The following is a 21,528-nucleotide window of genomic DNA, read 5'->3' as shown; positions in this document are numbered from 1 at the left end:
TGTTCATGACAGATGTTTATGACAGTGTCATGTCAGTCTTATTCAACCCCCTTCAAATAAAGTGTTACCAGCTTTAGTTGCACAAACTAAACATTTTCTGCTCAGTCTTCTTTGTGGAGAATGAGACTCTCATCATCTCAGTTAGGTTTCATTTGACAAATAAAGACGGCTTGATTGAAATCTAGGTTTTCGATGAACCTCCATTGTCAGTCACAACCCTTACGTGTTTCTCCTCATCTTATCATCCTTTTATGTGTTCATTTTTAGCATTATTTATCAGAAACCAATTGCAGCGCTGCTGCACCAGCTGTTTCAATCATTTGACATCCTGTGGTGAGTTAATCTTCTTCAGTGGAGACTGAGTGTCTACTTAGAGTTGCACAAGATTAAGTAGCGTTATTATCGGGTCGTGATGTTTAAATAGAGGTTACATAAACGTCGCAGCATTGGCATTTTTGCACAATGTAGATAACGCTTTTACGCTACGACGCTCATAACATTGATTTTTTTTCACATTTCTAAAACGATTTGCAGACAGAGATCACTGTGGATTCTCATCATCAGTCACATGGTCTGTAAAACCACTCAACTTGTTGAAGATTTTAATGTCTTACTAAGTTATTGTCTGTCCGTCTGACTGTTCCTGTAGCACCAGTGCTACCTTTGACCTATTGCATTAATCAGGAAGCCGTCGATTCCTCCCTGAAAGGGGTCACACTTGATTATAACAGAACAGCTGAAATCCAGCCGGATCCCTCTTAGTGGATCCATAACAGTATCACCATCAGCGATCCTGCAGCAGTCGCGACTAATCCTTCCTATTTAATGTATGACCACACGCTGCACCTATCAGAGCTCCAGCAGTGGCTCAAACACATCGACACGTAATAAAAAACCACATTTCCTCTTTGAAGTGGCTCGTTCCTCAAAGCTTTCCATAAAATAAATTCTCTTTTCGGGGAATGAGAGCCTTCTGTGTCTGACGTGCCACTTATTCCTGTCCTGAAACGGCTGGGAAAGCTGATCTTATGCGTTTTAGATGCAAAAGGAAATTATTTTGCACACTAACGTTTAGAAACGGTCAGCCCTCACAGCTCACCCACTGAAATACATTTTAAAGTCAAATGTGTGAAAATGTGTCGATCTATAACAGCCGACCCCCCCGGATGCCTGCAGGCGGAAGCTGACAGACGTAACAAAAGCCCCCCCCTCCCCCCCTTAACATCTCCTGACATTTTAATGCACAACAAACTGTTATCTGGCCAATGAAGAGCAGACCAACGCTTTACTCCCATTTGTCTCCATTGTGCTGCAGTTTATGAATCATCTGCTCTCACAGCACACAGCGTGAAAGATGATGATGCTGCTGCAGCTTTTTGTGCATGTTTGTGTAGCTGGGGAGTCACGACTGGTTGGCGGGTGAAGCCACAAAGTGGGCTCCGGCGTCCTTCAAATGACTGCGAGAAAACCCGCCGTACAACGCCGGATCGATGCACAAACCCGCTCACACACAACGACACACCCTTATGAAAAATAAATATGTTAAATGTGTCAAATCTTAGCGTACTTGAAGACAGACGATCATCAGGATACTTATAAGGATTGTTTGATTTTTTTTGTTGCCACTTTAACAAAATATTAGAAGATTATCGAGGCGTACTTTGTTAGCGTATGTGAACACGGAGAGTGTTTCACTGAAATATACTTAGACATTATTTACGAAGTACTTTCAAATATTATTGAAATGTATTTATTTTGATATTTATTAAGCTTTACTAAAATATACACGGAAGCCATTTAAAAATATTACCCCAGAGTACAACTTCAGAAAAGCATTGTTTGTGTATATTTGTAATATATTTACAAATACATGCAAAGTCTATTTTTAAAAGGATTATCCAAAGTATAATTTTAGTAAATTAGAATTTAAAGCATATTTTACAAAAATATATATACTTTTAGAACATATACCAAAATACACTTCTTAAAAATAGTATTCAAAGCATGTTTTTTATTTCCTTCCTATTTAATGTATGACCACACGCTGCACCTATCAGAGCTCCAGCAGTGGCTCAAACACATCGACACGTAATAAAAAACCACATTTCCTCTTTGAAGTGGCTCGTTTTAAATGTAAAATAAATAAATGTATTTATTTTACATTTCTAATATAATTTTAATAAGTATATCCACTTGATGACATATTTAAAATGCATTTCAAATAGAGCATATTTAAATTATACTTATATTTATTATTTTTTCGAACAAGCGTCTTTGCTCTTTGTGTGTAAATGCTCTGAGGTCCTCTGAGTTACATAGGTGTCCTCTGAATTAGCTTCACTTTATAAACAACAGAGGACAGAGATTTGACGGTACCCCAGCGCTGCCGTCCTCCTGACTCTGTTGCTATAGCGCCACCAGAGAGCTGCCAGGATGCGAGTGCTTCATATGCATGAGCTGCCGGCAGGATGGTTCAAAAGCTTCTCAAACCACCACTTGTGGACTTTTTGCATCCGATGAGCCGACATTCACACCCTGATTGGTTGGAGATGGATGGGTTTCTCTCTTGCCTTTTCCCCTCCAATTATGATAGAGCTTCATGCCACATTAAACATGGCAGCAAGTATAGATGATGGGAAGGATGTTCACAAAACGTCCATCCACGAGTTCGTCAGCCATTTCTAACTTTGGTCAAGTGTGACTTTCAACAGTTTAAAGTTTCTCCTGTTGTGCAACTGGAACAGAATCGTACCAAATAAAACTGAGGGAAGCAAAATCTTCGGGGCTCAAAGCATGTCTGAATATGACAATAAAAGAGGCAAAGTGTTCGCCACTCAGAAAGGAAGAAGTCGTTTCTACAATAACAGCGTAAAAAGCCAGAGCATAGTTTGGAAATCCAATGAGAAATGAAGACCTTAAGTTTCGGACACATGTTCTGTAGTCTGATTAAAATAAAAGTGAATCTAAATTACAACAAAAACGTGGAAAGCTTCCCACCCTGATGAGCCCGACTGTGTAACATGGAGGTGGATGCGTGAAACCCTGAGGGCTGAATGAGGAACTGATGAAAAAAAAAAAAAAATCAAATCAAAGAGCATTCAGTGGAAACACTGAAGTGTTCAAAGTGGATGAAACCTTTCAATACTCTTCTTAATTCTGTTTCGGCCTTCTGATACTTCATGGAGAAAACCTTAAGAAGCTTCATCGCACCATTATCCAAAACGAGTCGTGAAGGAGTGTTGGTTTTTATTTAAAAACAGCCCAGCCGCTGCTCATCTCAGATCCGCCGAGCAGGAAGCGCACCACAGGATTGGTGCGCAGCACATCAACCATATGCAGACTTTCACCATTTCTTAAATCCAATTGGACCATTTTTTTGTTGTTGTTATTTTGTTTTGCCACGGACAAGAATTTGAGAAAAGCTGTGTTTGCTTCTTGTGTTTAGACATCAGCAGATATTTGGATTTCATCTTAGCAAGTGTAAAGAGTCACTGATTGTTTAAATACGTTGAACATGAGCAGGAAATTTCTCCTGAGATCATTTGATGTGAAAGAAACTGTAAAAAGAGGGAAACCACAGGAGTGACGGTGTATCACAGACCAGAACAATGAGATCCGTCTGCCAATGTGTTGTTTACATTTTGATATGAACAAACATTTCCAGTCAAGCAATCCCAGCTTAGCTGGCCAACTCTGTTTTGTTCTTCGCTATATCGGATTATATCGGATGTCCATTGTTGCTGTAATCTGCCACAGTCCTGACTTATTAGTAAGATTATTTTGGATGTTTTCCCTTGGTGACTCGGTCGACTTTCAGAAGGTCAGAGCAAGAGAAGCTGAAATGAAAGCGTCAGAGTTTTGGTTCGTCGAACGAGCTTACGATCGACGTCGGCCTTTAAAGAAAAAAAAAACAGTGAGGAAGCTGAAAAGAAACACGAGCCGAGATCAGAGAAGAACTGCAGCTAATGAGAGAGACCAGAGGAGGATGGGGCTGAGATGAGGATTACAGATCGATCAGTGAAGTTTCTGGACGACTGAATTACCAGCCAGATTTATACTGAACATGTTGCCCAGCAGTAGAAGAGAGTTTCCCAATCCACTTGATGTTTTTGGTACGGGAAAACCACTAAAAATATCTGATATAAAACTCTAAAACAAATAAAATAACCTTGTAGGATATTCATGAAATCAAAAGCCAGTGTTAGCCATAATAAGCGACACACATTTAGGCTTCAAATAATTATTTACTGAATGTCAGAGTAATGAAGGAGAGATTCCCTGAGCTGTTTTTCTATCACTTCTAAAAAGCTAAGCAGTGACATGCAAAAGACCTGCAGCAGACGGTTGATTTACCTCGAATTCAAGTTTAGGAGCTGCTGATGCGTTTTCCAGCTTACCGTATTTTACCTGCGTCTCACAGCTCGGTGCGCTTCAGTGTGAGAAAAAACCCACACCAAAGGCGTTATAGATTACACATAAATAAAACAAACACTGACTGAGAAGAAGAAACAGAAACTGAACATCTAGACCTGTCACAATAATCAATAAATCAGTTAATCGCATGATAAATTAAAACAAACTCAATCATTTTCACTTGCATACATTTATCGTTTTTCTCTTCCTGCTAAAAACGGGATGATAAAAGTCTTCAGTCTGGTGATTTGATCTTGACCAGCCCTTATTTTGAAGGACGGTTTTGTTTACTTCATGATTCATTTCATATGTTGTTTCTGTTTCGTTTGTTTATTTTGGACATTTAAAATGTCTCCCGGTTCCAGTGTTAAATGTGCAGTAGAATATAAAGTTTACTGATCTGGAAGAATGTGTTCCTGCATTATTACTACTTGACAATGGTTTCATAAAAACAATGTTATCGTTTATCGTGATAACTTATCATCCAGCAACGTTTGTTATCGTGACGGGCCAATCAGCATCCTCTCAAAGTGATTTGTTTTTCTTTCTTGCATTAGTTTTGAAGCAAAGGGAAAACAAAACATGGTTTCCTAACTTTGCTTTATTTTTGCGATATTTGAATGGGCCGTTACCTAAAATAACTTCTGGAACACGTTTTCTATTGCTTTAATATAAACTGTACCTATACCTGCTGCTGAGCGTAGGGAAACCATTTTGTGTTCTGTGTTTAATCCTGCCTCAGTATTTAGACGATTTCCCAAAATCCTCTCCTTCACTCTCCTCTTCTTGCCTGGGATATGGGCAGTCGCCCAGGGCGACATGAGTCTATATGAAATACAACTCATCTGTCGGGTTGTGTTTTGAAGGTTTTTTTTATCGTTTTCGTGCATGTGGAGTGAGAGAGGCGTCGTCACTCTGGAGTTTTGAGCGGGCGTCCCTCGCCTGTTGCTAGGTTACATGTTTTTGGCAGGACCCGGCATCATTTAATGTATTATAATTGGTTGGTGGGGCGGCAGAAGAGCCGCTCACCGAGGGATCCATTCAAAGCCGACACCGACTCGACTTTGTTTTTATTGTGATATTAATAAAGACGCCCACGTTAATGAATCCCTAACCATCCATTTCCTGTTTCCACTCCGTCTGTCTCTGGCGCGTGACTGACGAGCTCAGTACGGATATAATTGGCACTGGCCCCATGTGGCACTGTGATAACAATCCACGGAAATCAGGGATGCAGAGATGTAAACAAATAGTCTCTCTGACACACACACACACACACACTCCTCCAGCTCATAGCACGTCTTTTCTCTTTACACTCGTTCTGCAGGCTCCCCCGGCGCTCCTTCTCCTGTTTCGATTCCACCGCTGTTCATCCTTTCTGCACCTTTCCCTTTGCCCCCGTTTACTTCTTACCCTTTCCCCTCTGCTTCCTTTTGCTTCCACTTGTGCTTTCTCGCAGATTTGGCCGCACAAAACCTCACCCCGCAAAGGCAAACCCTCCCATTTATTCAGAAAAAGACCTCCAGCAGGAGAAGAAGCAGACGCTCGGAGGAAAAGTCGTCCTCCCTTTTCGCTCAGATCGCTCGCTTCTCTTTGAGGGTTAACCCGTTTGGAACAACTGACGCCTTACAGAGCCAGAGACGCATTAATGTGCCGAGAATGTTTTATGGATAGAATATAACCTGAAAAACAATGCACCGATTCATTTATGTTTCTTGCTTCACCCCGTTTAGCTCGCCATGTTTTTTACTAGCATGCTGGCTAGTAAAAAACTAGCCAGCATGCTAGTTTTAATCCCCATGCAGACGGGGATTAAAATATGCGCACGTATCTAAAGCAAATAATGAATCTGGTGCATGAAATCCAACGTCCATGTCACTGTTAGAACCGTTTTGCTTTATGCGTATGGAAAAGACACATTCTGAGTAATAATCCCCTCTCTGGCCTCAAGCATCACAACGGAGCATCTTTACAGGCTGAGAGTTAAAATATTTTCACATAAAAGCAGATCTGGTGGTCAGAAGTGCTCAATAAGAGGCCACAATAAATGATTAATTTAACAAAGTGAAAGGAAATCTCATTCAATTTAAACATTTGTGTGTTTATATTTTTTTTATTTACTGGAGCAAAGTAAGTTCTTTGTGTCAAATCTTGGCCTGGGGTCTTTCTGCATGGAGTTAGCTGTTCTCCCTGTGCATGTCTGGGTTCTACAGCCTACAGTGAAGTTATTTGGTGTCTCTAAGTTGTCTTTAGGTGTGTGTGTGTGTGTGTGTGTGCGTGTGTGTGTGTGTGTGTGTGTGTGTGTGTGTGTGTGTGTGTGTGTGTGTGTGTGTGTGTGTGTGTGCGCGTGCATGACTGTCTGCCCTGTGTGTCTCTGTGTTGCCCTGTAGTGGACTGGTAGCCTGTCCAGCTGCACCCCGACTCTTGTCCAATGACCGCTGGAAGTAGGCATCATCCCCACTGCAGACGATGGACGGAGCTGCCCGTGATCTCAAGGTCACAGAGAGCCAGAGTTCACCGACACATCAGCGATATCCGTTACAATAACGAAAACAAAACACATAGGTGTGCATCGGTTTAAATCTAATTTATTGGATCCAGTTTTCAGGAGAAATTAAATATTCTTTTACAGATGTGTTGACGACCTTCCTCTCCATCTTTAAGTGGGACTCGGTGGACCTCCCTGTTCTCCGTCTTTACTCCCAGTTTTATTCCTGTTCTCCGTCCTGCCATCTGTTTTTTTTTCTTTTTAATCCCTGTACACATGTGGTCATTTCTGTTGTCTCTCCAGTTAACTTTTATTCATTTCCAAACAACCTCCTCTACTGTGGAAAGAGAAACCTACATGGATAGTCAGGAATGTATGTAAAGATATGCATGAGCCAATGGGAGAAAGCAATCTAGTCACATAAGTATCATTCAAACAATGGATTCAACAACTCCAGGCGTTTTAAGACGTTGCTATAAATGCAGTGTGTGTGTGTGTGTGTGTGTGTGTGTGTGTAGAGTGAGGTAGCTGTCCTCAGGGCAGCGCTCCACACCGTAGCAGTGGCGAAAACGCAGCTGACCAGCTGTCCCCCAGCTGCATGTCGTCTCTTCTATCTTTGGATCAATCCTGTCTTCCTCCGTTTCTCTTGCAGCGAAGCAACGATGCTTCCAGACACGAGATGAGAGTTTAGCAATATTTTGTGGGAAAACAAAACAAAACAAAACAAAAAAACAACTAAGAAAACTAAGATTTTTTAAATTATTATTCACAATTAAGACTTTTCACCACTCTCAATCTTTTTTGAAACAATCTGTAATGAGTTTAGAGTGATCCAACCCGAGGCTAACTAGTCGTCACGAGTTGTTACCAAAATCATGACGACAGTCAGTGAGTTGGTGCTGGAAGTCGAAAATCCTACAATCTGACACGTATGCTGCCGGATTACACGTCAAAAATACAAGAGTAGAAGCACCGTTGACGACAAAATGATCATGACAGGATGCGCTTTCATCACATCAACCGAAGACAAAAACAGGATCAAGCAGTAAATATTTGTTGGTGCTAAATCGCCTGAGCTAACAGAAACTGTTTTTAAAGAAAGTCAAATCTAAAAGGACACATTCTGCCCTTAAACAGTCCAAATGTGCTGTTTTTATAAATGACGGATTGGATTATTCTAATGGAGTCCCCCTTAGCCAATCGGGGATCAATAATCTTCTGACGTGACATTTTCAACCCGACTCTTGAAACCCCAGGAAAGAAGGTTTTAGAAAAAGGGCCTGACGGTACGTAACCGGCGTTAGGAGCAAACGGCCATTTCATCACCAAACACACGAGCGACCAGGCAAACTTGTTTTTGGTGAGAAATGTCGTGGTAGTAGAATATATCACATCTTGTGCCGTAAGATGTTACGATCTTTCCCTTGTTTACATTCTGATTCAGGTCTTTCTCTTCCAGATTACACAAACGTTGCTCGTTTTCAGATTCGGGCAACAGAACAACGTAAATCTGTTCTGAGGGAAGGAAACCCACCTAAAGTCTCGCTGTAGGTTTTCCTTCCTTCAGGTTCCCCCCCTCTGCACCACTTCCTGTTTTTCTCAGTTCATTAAAAGTTCACGACTTCTCCTGTCTTTTGTTTAGCCGCTTAGAAACCACAAAAGTTTTGCTAACTCTGGATTAAAATCTGTTTATGAGAAATCCCAGCGAGCAGAAGATGTTGGATGAGGATTATTTGTCTTAATGCAGGTCCCGTTTAAACATACGGTTCCATCGAGAGACAAAAACAACAACAAAAAGACAGTTTGCAATATCCGTGGTCTGATTTGGAAAACAAATCTCATCCCACTTTGGTTTTAAGTGACTTCAACAAAGATGGCTGAGCCCCAAAAAACCCGCTGCTCCTATTGCCGTGTCAGAGAATGAGATAAATCAGAGAAAAATGTGTGATTTGAAGCAGCGCTTACCTCGGCAATATAACGCTTTGGAGTCGTTTCACACGTAAATATGTTGCTGTTACAGTATTTTACAGCAATTTACCTCAGCAAGAGCAGAAAAAAAACACATCATCTGTGGAAATACGGTCTCTATGAACACATGCAGATTTGGTTTGGTGATGTTATGAGGAAAAGGAAGTCTGCATGTTTGGACTTGTCTGGATATTAGCATAACCGCGTTTACTCATTTTAACGGCAAAACGATCAGTTCTTGAAACGATTGCGCTCGTTTCACAGCTATAATTGTTTCTTAGTCTTGAGTAGCAGCTGATTACAATTACGGATTCGTTGCGTGGAGTAAAATACGTCTGCCATTTAGAGAAACATTTTTTGAAAAAAGTCTGTATAGTTATGAGAAAAGCTTCCAAGTTGTCAAGAACGTAGCAAAAAAATAAATAAATAAATAAAAACTGCCAATGCCTCAGCGCTCGGCTTATTCGGACAAATTTAAATGCTAATTTGTTTCTTGTTCTCGCTCCTCGGTTGCGTGATTCCTATCTGTCACTCGGTCCTCTCCTCGGGTTCTTTGTTCTCGACAATACTCGATCCACACAAAGACTTTCCCGTTTCACCAAATTAATTGTGGGATCAGACGTCGCCAACCCCGCCGCGCCGCGCCGCGTCCTCCCCGGCCAGCCTGACTCATTTCTGCCTCTTTGTCCACCTTTTCTGCGCCATTGAAATGCACCTGCATTAAAAATGGAGCTCACTGTCGTCAGAGGAATGTGTGTCGGCCAGATAAGGAGGATTATTTTTAGGCAGGAAACACAAGAAGACAAAAAAAGAAAAAAACTGACGACTTGTTCGTTTTATTCGTTCTTTAAACTGCTTCAAGCCGCTGCAGCGCATCAACTCCTGTATCAAATATGCTCAGGATTTAGACATCACCTGATTAAATGGCTGCAGCAGCACTCCGCCCCCCCTTCCCCTTTTCGGGAAGTCCAGCATTTCTAATTCATAACTGAATCGCTACGGGCAACAGCTTTTAATCACAGTTAGGAAGAGCTAACTTTGCTGTGAGAAACTTTTTCCACTGCTCTTCTTAATGACAACATTTTATGATTTATCTGAGGTTCTGTGTTTGCACTTAGTGCCCAATCACATTGGATGCAGTAGCAGGATAATCCAGACGAATGAGTTAGTCACAAACTCCAATATTTTAACCATAAAACTGTTGATTATTAAACTATAAAACCAACGTTGATGTTAAACAAACAAACTGATGCTCTAAAGATAACACTATGAATACATCAGAACTTTGATTTCAGATTTGGGTTTTTGTTCGACCTGATTTGTTTTGCCCATTTTTCAGCTAAATGCCAGTTGGAGCAGATGCTTCTGTAAACATAAGAGCTCAACCGGACTTTGACTGAGCCACTCTGACACATGCCCTGATCTAGAATATGTATGTTTAGCTTTCCTGCTCTCTTGGAAGGTGAATTTTCTGCTCCCGATTTAAGTCTTCTACCACTAGATTTTATTCAGCGATATTAGAGCAAAGGGGACTGAAAGCACGCACATGCCACACTTTTCAGATTGCCGTTCCAAATCAAGGCGCCACTTTGAGCTGGAGAAGTGAAACGAAACAAATTAAATTAAAGTTTGTGGTTGTAAGGTGACCAAACGTGAAGAAGAGTACGTCTTTTGAATCTTCAAAAGTGTGTATTCAGACAAAAACTCACATGTGAAGGTTAAAATATACAACATGACTTTGAGTTCACCGTCTATACAGTCTCACCGCTCCGTGTTGCTCAGCACGTCATGCAGCGATGCGTGCATCTTTCAGGATGTTGGGGAAAATCGGGTTTCGGCTTACAAAGACCGCCGTCACAGTTAAAACGGGGTTTTTGTTTCCACTGTCGCCTCACGCATCTTCAGGATAAGCGATTGCTTCAACGCCAATCCAGCAGAAGAAACTGTTAGACTGACTAGATATGAACTGGATGTGTTTGTCTTGAGTGAGAGAGAGCTGTTTTCAGCAATCGCTGCTGCATAAATAAGCTGAATTGAATCGGAAGCTGTCCTCTTGTCCAGTGACTGAATTTGACACAAAGAAAAAGTAGAACGAGAAGCATCTAAAATAAACCTTAATTCTGCCCATTCGGCTCATGTAAGGCGTAATTTTCAGACATTCTTCACACTTTTTTATCTTTTTCCCATTACGCGGCATCACACAGAATCTTAAGCATGCACAGACTGATAAGTGGATTTTCAGCTGATTATCTGTTCCATGTGTAATCCATCTTACATAAAATGCTCAGCTTTGCTTTTTTTTTTTTTTTACGATTTTTGTTAAATTGCTTCTGACACTTGACTGCGCTTTCTTAACCTGCGCGGTTAAATCAAACATTCTTTTTTTTCCTTAATTATCACTATAATTTAAGTCTAACTTGTAAACACGGATCCCGGCGCCCCAGAGCTTCCTCCACTCTCCCTCAATAAGTGACCTAAGTGGCCTGGCAGATTAAACGTGTTTAATTAAGAGGTGATTATATGACGGCTGACACAGCAGGATGAGGACGTCTTCATCTGATCCTGCCGGTTGTCACACATGGATAAACAGCCCCCTCCACATGTCTGCCCTGCTTAGCCTTAATTTCACAGCTTCTTCTTCATTTGCTTCCTTATTTAGTATTTTCATTGTTCATTAAAATATGCTCAAATGACCTCCAGGTGCCCTCCAAACACACTTCAAGCCGTAAAAGATGCTTAAAATCCAAATTAAACATAAGTGTATCCATTAGAATATCATTCAAAAAGTCAATTTATTGCAATATTTCAACTTGAAGTGAAAAACTGATACAGAATATTTGATATATTTTAAGGATTTCTGTTTATTTAGCTGATTATGGCTAACAGTTAATATTACATTTAGTTTTTCAGAAGATTACGTCAAAGCAACAAAAATGTTTTTCCAATACGGAAAGTAAATTTATGCACATGAACAGCAAAGTAGATGCGGTGCATATTTGGTCGGGGCTCCTTTTCCATGAATAGCTGCGTTAAAGCAGCTTTCCGAAGCAACATGTCAGCCTGATTTGTTACGCTGAAACCACATAATCTGGTTCAGGCTGAACCACGACTCAAAGCAGCAACGAAAGGCACAAGAAACAACATAAAATCTAAAAGCATAAAGAGCAGAGCGGTGAAGAGACGGATGGGAATGCATCCTTACGGAGCGCAAATGAAAAGATTACGATTCTGTAGCCCAAAAATAGTTTTGCAAATTTCTGAAAATATTTCTGTGCAGTCGCCTCCAGCGAGGCTGCAGTGGTTGGTGACGCGTCTCAGTCGTTTTCACTGCTAGTTGCACGCTTTGTCTTGAGCTGCAGAGGGTTTGGCTCTCAGGGCAACTTGTGCTTAAACCCCAATAATGCAGAACATAGAAGAACAAAACCGATGTTCTTTTACGTGCGACAGGAGAGGTAAGAAGAGCCAAAAGGAAGAATTCAAGAGAAAGAAAGACAGAAAGACAGAAAGAAAGAAAGAAAGAAAGAAAGAAAGAAAGAAAGAAAGAAAGAAAGAAAGAAAGAAAGAAAGAAAGAAAGAAAGAAAGAAAGAAACATAGGAAAGGAAAAGGCAGAACAGAAGAACGAGGGGTGTTAATAAGCAGAGAGAGAAAGAGGTGAAAATAAGGCCAAAATCTTGTTTTAATCATGTGTGGGAGGATGAAAGTGGAAGTTTTTTTTTTTGGTCCTCCTCCCGTCCTGAGCGAAGATAAACATTGTACGCACAAACGCGTGAGTTTGCTAATATGGGAAATAAAGGCTTGGATCATCTACATCTGAACCTGAGCAGAGCAAATAAAACATCACTTTTTTCTCTTAAAGCGACAAAAAAAAAAAAAAAAAGCAGCAGGTTTCTGAGCATCCAGCAGCTTCACTGCTGGCTCAGATGGAAGAAACTCTCGAGTGTGGAGGCGTTTATGTATCTATCACATATTGATACGAGCCAAACTTGTGAAGTGCACAACTGTGAGGCGGCGGCGGCGGCGGCGGCATGGGGTGTTTGTCCTCTGATCACGCCGTCGGGTTTGTTACATACGAGCCGTCGGAAAATAAAGCCCACTAATTTAAGCCTCAATTCGCAGAAGAATCAGGGTGTTATATTGAGCGTGTGTGTGTGTGGTGGTCAAAGCATCAAGAGGAAGATGGAGACAGATGGGTCACACAGTTATCCCTCTGTGGGTCTGGAGCCGGAGCCGCTAATTACATCTTAATTAAATATGACCTGCGTGTCCGTCTCTCCTCCTCAGCCGCAGAAGACGCATCTTTCTCTCTCTCTCTCTCTGCCTCTCTCTCTTTCTCTCTCTCTCTCTCTCTGTGTTTTTGTTTGTTTGTGTGTGAGCGAGTGAACGAGGGGGCAGGAATTGAGAAGTGACGAGTTGGTGTCGAGGGGAGCGTTTCCTAGAATTGTAAACACTTCCGTGCCTTCATGGTGTCCGTGGTGATCAATCATGTAAATAAAGGGCGTCAGAGGGAATAAGCGTCTCTCCTGTCAGCGAGTTGTGACTCTGAGATTATTTAAAGAGCACGCAGTGTCACGCGCCAGAATCCTCCGCAGAGACGCCAACAAATGATCAGATTAGTTACTTTTTGTTTTATTATTGCAGTTCTCCTGCCGTCCACGTAGTTGTTGCTTCGCTGTATGTTCTCCATCAGGTTGATTCATGAACCTTTACCAGCTCAGAAAGCCATTTTGTAGGAAATACACCGCAGCCATGTGTTGTGAAGATGGGAAAAAGATAGATCTTTGTTCTTTCACACACACACACACGCACGCACGCACGCACGCACGCACGCACGCACGCACGCACGCACGCACGCACGCACGCACGCACGCACGCACGCACGCACACGACCTCGTGAAGGTATATTTCTTGAAATCTTTCCCATTACGTCACATTGAAACTACACATTTCTGTGTTTTTGATATCTTTGATGACAAAGTAGTGCAGAACTATGACATGGAAGGAAAATGAAATGCAGTTTTCATTTCGTTTCAATTCAGCTTTCCTTACTCTTTGTTAGAGAACAAAAGCCTGCAGTTTGGCACAAAACTGCTGTGTGAAAATGTACTTTATTTGTTTTCAAGGTCCAGTCAAAACCCATTTGAGAATCTAATTGTTGCTCAGACAAAGTCCAAATGAAGCTGAAGTTGAACGATTTTGCTAAAATTCTGAGCAAAATTTGCCCTGCTATGCGCTGGTTTGTTGCTGAAAATCCTGATAAAATTCCACAAATTTTGTAGTTTCAAGGTGACAAAATGTTTTCAAATCAATTGGGCTACAGATGTCAAAAAGATAATATTGTTGTCTTTGTTTCAGATTTTGAGGTTCCTCTGGAGAAGGATTTAAACTTTTGATGATCATTTCATAATTATGCGTACTACCGTAAAAGGGTTCACAACAATTTAATGATGCCATTGAGATTATGTGCAACTGCCAACAGCGCCATATCTGTGTATCTATGTATTCCACATGTAGGCGGTCCTCTATGGGGGAATTTTCCTTCCATAATGTCTTTTGTTCTCAAAACTTTTAATACTTTTGCTTACATTTTTATTTTGAAAGCAGGACTTGTCTCTGCTTGGATTATCTGCTCGCTTAGGAATTATTCTTTGCTTGCTTTTGGAACAAAAATCAGCCAATGGAATGAAAGTGTTGTACTGGGTGCGTTTGTTTCCTTCTAGCGGATAGTAGCCACACAGGCACACCCGCTAGAAAGAAACAAACACACCCAGTACAACACTTTCATTCTATTGGCTGAGAGGTTGCCAGGCGACGGTGGCAAAAGATGGCTCCAAAAGCAAGCAGAGAATGTTTCATAAGCGAGCAGAGAGTTCTGCAAGAGCGCGAGGAGAAAGGTTTGAGTAAGCATTACAAGTTTTGAGAAGAAAGACATGAAGTCCTGCTTTCAAAATGAAAATGTAAGCAAAAGTATTAAAAGTTTTGAGAACAAAAGACATGTAATCCTGCTTTCAAATTATGGCAGAAAAATTCCCCCATAGTCCACCAGATGTACCACAGCAGTGTGGGCTCTCATCTCCATGACAACCATGTCACAGTGTCACTCGGACATTATCGCTGCAGCACATTTTTTTTACAGACGCTTGCTAATCGTTACTTCCTCGTCTAAAGGAGGCCTGATTGGCATTTAAAAAAAAGAAATGACACGTTCAAAATTTGCTGTGAAAGGAAAAGTAGACGGTGTAAAATTGACAATTCAAAGACGAATGGACGGAGCAACTGCATTCATTCTCCCTCCAACCAGCCCCAGATCGATGTGCCTAATCTGCCAGGAGGCCGTAGCCATGATGGAGGTTTCCAATTTGAAATGGCATAAAGAGACGCAGCAAAGGCGTTTCGAAGAAACATTTCCTCAATGACACAACAGAGAGCGGCATAAAATGTAAAACAGTTCCTCGTTCCTGAGGTGTTGATGTATTTGTTGAACTGAAAAGGAGTTTTTGTGTTATTAGAGCGCCTGCTTATATTTAATGACATGGTTGAGTTATTTTCATTGCAACTCTGTTATGGCATGTAGCATGACAGACTCTGATAGAAGGACTATCAAACCCCAGCCCTACCATTGTTGGTGCGCATGGTTCTGGCCGCGATGCCGTTTGTCCCGATGGGATGATGAATCCCAGCTCCATCCACCACTCCTGCCTCGCCCGGCTGCTTCAGAAGCTCCGTCAGAGTCCTGGAAGAAGCAAGGGAAACGTTTAAGACACATCATCTTGAGGAACGTCTTTGGATTCTTTCCCATTTGAGTGAATTTACACCAAAAAAGAAAAACCGAAAAACAAAAACAAAGCACCACAGGAAGAGAAAAGGAAATGAACTAGGATTGCTTCAACAACAGGACGGGTTGCAATAGGACATAGCAAATTCATGAAAAGAGGAGGGGGAAAAAAAGCAACGTTTTGATGTTGACACATTATGAAACGATACGTTTCAAAAGGATTATTCACATTAATAAAAGAGAGAGGAAACCGCTCGGAACGGAGCATGAGAAACAGGAACGGAGGATGAAAAAGACTAGTCTTTGGTTGCTTGCCAGCAGGGAGTGCCAATCATTTACAGAAAATAAATATATATGTAGGACAACGTCTCCTCTTATCATCTTTTCGAGGTTTGTTTTTTTTTTATTTTTTGAAGCCTTTGAACAAGTTCTGATGGCATCGCAAAACTGGAACACAGGCAGGAAGAGGCCTGCCGATTTAACTCTGTGGGAGTAGAGAAGAACAACGAATAGAATCGCTCTAACTGGACAGAGTAATTATTACTTTAACAATAAAATTAACTCATTATGGATTCTCAGAAAATGTTGAAGAGACGATGAATACGCCAGAAAATAATCTGCTTTGCCTTACAGCGATCAAATTTTTATCAAATATATTTACTTCCATGCTCAGATTAAAAGCAAACAACGGAGCAGAGCAAAAAGATTTGTAATTTTTCCTCACGGCTAAATAAAAAAAAAGAACAAACAAACACAGCTTTATCGAGTTGTTCTTTTGTTAAAAAAAAAAACAAAACGAATACGACAAAGAAAATAAGAAAGCGCCGTCAATCTGTCGACAAGGAAATTATAGCAACACGCCCAGGAAAGCAGCTGTGACCCGAGCGCTGCCATCAAGAGGAGCCGTGAATATTTCCTCGCCGTTAATCTCACAGTTGAGATCGTCAGCAGGCTTTCTAACATGCATTAGAGCAATTCTCTTTTGATTAGCATGCTGTGAAATAGTTGCGTGTGTGCTTATTGGAGCGGTACGGATAAAGACATTAGCACAGCACCGACTTGGAATCAAACGCTGCGGACGGTAAGAAGCCGCGCTACGAGAAAGTGTGTTACAGCAGCTGAAACTAGATATTTACATAAACTGCATAAAAAGCAAATAATCTTTTTTTTTTCTCTTTATTTCACATCAGACTAAAGTTTTCCCAGTTTAGGTTAGTCAAAATTATTCAGTTTTGCTAAATGCCAGGATAAGGACCAAAATATTTACTTTTATATTCTTTAAATGATGATGATGTCATCGCTTTCTAAGCCTCTAATCCACTTGTGTCAAACTCAAGGCCCGTGGGCCAAATCTGGCCCACCGTAGCTTTTTATGTGGCCCTCCAAACTCTAAAAGGAGACATAAATAGATCCGTCTATTAGATATTATTTTATCAATCAATTCAAAGCAGTTTTTATCTGTTTTCTGCCAAATTGCATCAATTAGTCCCTCCAGTTTCTTGTGAATTATCATGGAAATTCACACAAAATCAACAAATTGCTGAACTTTTTCACGCTAATGCATAATTGTGAGTTTAATGCAGATTTTTCACAAAAATTGTGAAAAACATTGGATCTAAGAGATGGTTTACTCCCACCTGCAGGGGGCAGTATTTCTTCTACTAAACAACTGCATCAGCCTTACTTAATGTTGAACTATAATGCATAAAAATGATACAGCAAGTACCAAAAAGTCACATAAGTGCATATGTTTCTAAATTACAGACACTGTTTTATTGCAAATAAAAAAATCACAAAAACAATTGTGAAATCCTGGAGGGACTGAAAAGATGTTCAATATTATTTCATTTTAAGAGTTTATTTATATTTCAACAGTTTAACGGGTTTTATCACCACATTCTGGTGCAACCGGCCCTTTAAGAGAGTTCATGGCCTTGATTTGGCCCAAAAGGAAGATGATTGTGACGCCACTGCTCTAATACGTTAATCCACAACACAAAAGTATCAACTTTTGAACATGTTTCTGTGGTCTGATAAAAAAGGAAGTTGTGAAGTACGAGGGTGGCAGCGTCATGATGTGTCACAGGAGTGACTGGTACGTTTCATAAAACACATGGCGTCATTTTGAAAGAAGATTATTGAAAAACATTAAACAACATCTCAACATCTCTGCCAGAGAGTTCAACTTTGGGCGCGCATGGTTCTTCTAAATGGAAAATGACATAAGCAAAAAACGAAGATGGTTAAAAACCTGACTTAATTAAACTGGTTGTGTGAGGAAGAATGGGCCAAAATTCCAGTAAACTACTGCCTACTGAATGCAAACCAAAAATGTTTGACCCAAGGCATAAATCTTAAAAATGCTCCAGCTAATTATTACATCATTCAAATGCTAGTAGGCATGACTGGTAAAAGAGTTTGTGTGTATAGTGGTATTGACAGATTTGTGATTTTAACACTTGAAAGAGTCAAACAAGTTTCAAACCTTCCCAAGAAAAAGAATAAACTCATGGAGGTCTGTCAAGTCTAAATAAAATCCTCCATCTTCCTTCCCAGACTCCTCTCTTGTTGATTGTCTTCACTCTCTCTCGCTGCTGTATTTTTCTGGCGCTTCTCTGCAGGCATTTTTCATTCCAAGAAATAAAAAAAAAAAAAAAAGAAGAAAGAAACCGACGTCAGTCAGAGTGATGTTGTTTTGGGTTTTTTTTTTGTGCAGCATTAGGAAGGCTGGAATAGACGTGCCCCTGAAACGGATTACGGTAACGCAAGGAAACAAGGGGAGATGAAAATAATGCTCTGACAAAACCTGGGAACCGATGCAGGTCTGGATAAGACTTCATTGCTGGTCTTACTGGATGTTTGGGAGAGATAGGCACGTGTTGTTTGCTAGGCGCAGCAACGTAGAGATTATAGAGAAGATTATTTAAAATAAATAAATAAGTAAAACCCACAAAAATGACGATATGGAAATTAAAAAAAAAAAAAAAAAAAAAAAAAAAAAAACTCCACACATAAATAAAGAAGTAAATGGAGTGGGAATCACTGCAAGATTCTCACGACTCATGTTGGAAGTCATTTTGTCTTCGAAATCAAATATTATGTCACTTCTCATATATGTTTACTTATAGGTAAAATGTATATTTAAAGACAAAAGATTCAAAGGTGACCTATTATGCTTTCTTGAACAGGTTAGGATAGGTCTATGGCCTACACAAAACAAGTTATTACATTTTTTGCAGGAAATCATTTTCAGATAATGAGATTTTAGTCTGGTCTTCTGCCTATTTTGAGCTTTTGTCACTTTAAATCCAAATAAGCTGCTACGGGCCACACCTCCCCAACTCAAAGTTTGCACTTGCACATGAAAATGACTTACAGACAGAAGTGTATTTCTGCAGCCGTACATCTTTGAAAAGCAGAAGTGGAGCCTCCTGCACAACTGACAAGAATGCAGTAAAGTGGTTTCTGAGTGTTAAGTCTTTTCTAGCAGCCATTGTACAGCGAATACAGTGATAAAACCAGCTGAACAAATATGCTGCAGCTCTGCTTGGGTTGCCAGGTGATGGCACAGTGCCCGTCTATTGGGAGGTTTTTGAAACGGCTCGTTTTCCAGACACCAAAACCACGGACTTAGTGCCATTGGAGTGTTTTTGGGTTCATTTTTTAGTACTTTAGTTGTTTTTAGAAGCAGGTGATACCCAAATGGAAGCATAAACACACACAAAGTGTAAATTTTGCACAACAATTCCCCTCCTAGAACCATTTTTACTCTCTGGCTCCTCTACGGTTTTGTGTCGGCGCATACACTACAAACAAGAGTTAACATATTTTGCAGGTAGTCATTGACTGACATTGTGAAAGTGCTATTTTGACTCTGCAATCATTCCCTGCGGTACAGTTTGTCCAAAGTGTCTCCACTGGAGTACTGCCAGCAACGACTCAAATCCATATTTTATAGCCGAAAAACAAACATAACAGGTTTGGAAAATCTAATCTAAAAGGTATTTCTTTTTCCTCCCTTGACATTCTGCTCACAGTTTAAGAGCCATTAGAGCAGCCCTCAGCTGCTCCAGCCGAGGTGCACAACCACCGGCGGGACTCGGCTTATCGCTGGGAATAAAAACGGGAACACTGCTGGAAATCACAGAACTCAGCAGAACTTCTCTCACGCGAATTAACATTCGGGAGAACATTTATTAGAAATCAAAGCTCCGCTGGGGTCACAAGAACAGACCTGAAAAAAATATGCAAAAGGTAACTTTGGGAGCAGGTGAAATCAGCAAGGGAAAATTGCTACAACAGGGATTGTCCAACTGTAGAGGAATTAGAGTATTGACTCACCGCACGGTATGAACGCCCCTCAAATATCTACATAAACTGGATAAAATATCCCACAGGACTGCCACATGTACCAGGCCATACATTGTTCTCCTTCTCAGTTACCTTGCTAATGCTTGTATGTTGACTACATTAGCTAACAGCAATTTAAATGCTAATGTTTATTGGATAAATTAACATTAAGGGAAAACAATTATATAAAAAAATCAAAGTACTAATTGGAGGAACTGCAACACAGCCTTCTAAGAACAACATAGAGCAACAATTTCCTTAAGCTAATATGTTAATATTTGCATGTTGTAAGTACCCATAAAACACATCCACACAACCCAGATAATGACTGAACAAACAATTTCCTCTACATTCCCCCCTTTTAACCAGTCCATTTTCTCATTTATTAGCACAAATATGCTAATATTAGCATGCTAGCTGCCATTAGCTAGTAGCAGCGTGTACGTTAATAGCAAAATGTCTGTTGGGTAATGAGTATCTGGGAAAACAAGCAGGCTAAGTGACTGCCCATGACGCATTTAAAAACACCACATAAAATACGGAAAAATAAAGTAAAAAAAAAAAAAAAAACAACTTTAGAAATATGAATGATGCAATTTCAGGCAAAACACAAATGCTACAACTTTTATTATAAAATGTCTGAAAAAGCTGGTTAATACAAGAAATACCCATAATACTTTCACTTTTATCTTTCATCCAATTTCTCATTTTTTTTAACCATTCCTGTTTTTAAGTAACTGCAGCACCTTGGGCCTTCAGCTCTAACTTTCTAGTCTTTGTCCTCCACGTTTAAAAGCACCAGATTATTCAGCAAATGTTGTTCTCTATGCTTTGCCTCTCCTTGAAATCATCTTCTATGCTTTTCTTATCCGTTTCAATCTCTGCAACTTTGCAAGTCTGACTCATCGCCATGCTCTCGTTATCTCCTCCGTTTTTGATTTTATCGTCACGAAGCCTTTATCTTTGTTGGTTTCCTAAATCTGTGTCACACTCATGTTGATTCTCCTCTCGTTACGTTGGGTGAAAGCGTAGGCTTTATAACTAAAGTTAAATCTATACAGAGGTTGTTGTTTTTTTTCTCTCAAACATTAACGTCACTGAGAACATCATCGCTGTTTCTGGTCTGCAAGTCCTTTGGCCCACTTTCTATTTCCTCTCCATCTTTCTGTTTTTTTTCTCTCCCTCACTGAGGATGCTCTGAAATACTCTAACCTGAGAAATTAGCAGCCTTCGATGTGATGGAGCGGATTATGAGGAGTTCAGAACCCTATAAACCCGCCTTAAGAGTTCAGACAGTACAGTCATATCTGCCGTATCTGCAGGTATTTCTTTTTTTTTTTTCCATTTCAGAAAGTTTCTACCTTCTGCTTCCATAGACAAAAAAACACTTTTTTATATACCTTTTACACAATTTTTGCACTGAGTTGCATGAGAACTAGTGAATAACTGAAATGCAGAGAAGTGATGCAAAGCAAAAGCAGCGTAGGACGTTGGGCGAGAACGAGGAACCGTAGATATGAAGAACAGAACTTGCCC

General features: G+C 40.4%; 1 protein-coding gene across 1 annotated transcript in view; it reads right to left on the bottom strand.

Moving 5' to 3' along the window:
* Positions 1-14,984: 14,984 nt before the first annotated feature.
* The window catches only part of LOC106937898 (protein shisa-9-like), a 40,188-nt gene continuing 33,644 nt past the window's right edge, over positions 14,985-21,528 (bottom strand). The window contains exon 3 of the mRNA XM_015019638.1: positions 14,985-15,600. Within this exon, the coding sequence (XP_014875124.1) occupies positions 15,468-15,600 (133 nt within the window). The 3' untranslated portion in view covers positions 14,985-15,467. The remainder of the gene's footprint in view (positions 15,601-21,528) is intronic.

Source organism: Poecilia latipinna, unplaced genomic scaffold (genome assembly GCF_001443285.1).
Source record: "Poecilia latipinna isolate Pla-1442-1.1 unplaced genomic scaffold, P_latipinna-1.0 Scaffold2462, whole genome shotgun sequence".
Taxonomy (NCBI): domain Eukaryota; kingdom Metazoa; phylum Chordata; class Actinopteri; order Cyprinodontiformes; family Poeciliidae; genus Poecilia; species Poecilia latipinna.
The sequence above is the reverse complement of the archived record's forward strand: the minus strand, read 5'-3'. Positions and strand labels throughout refer to the sequence as shown.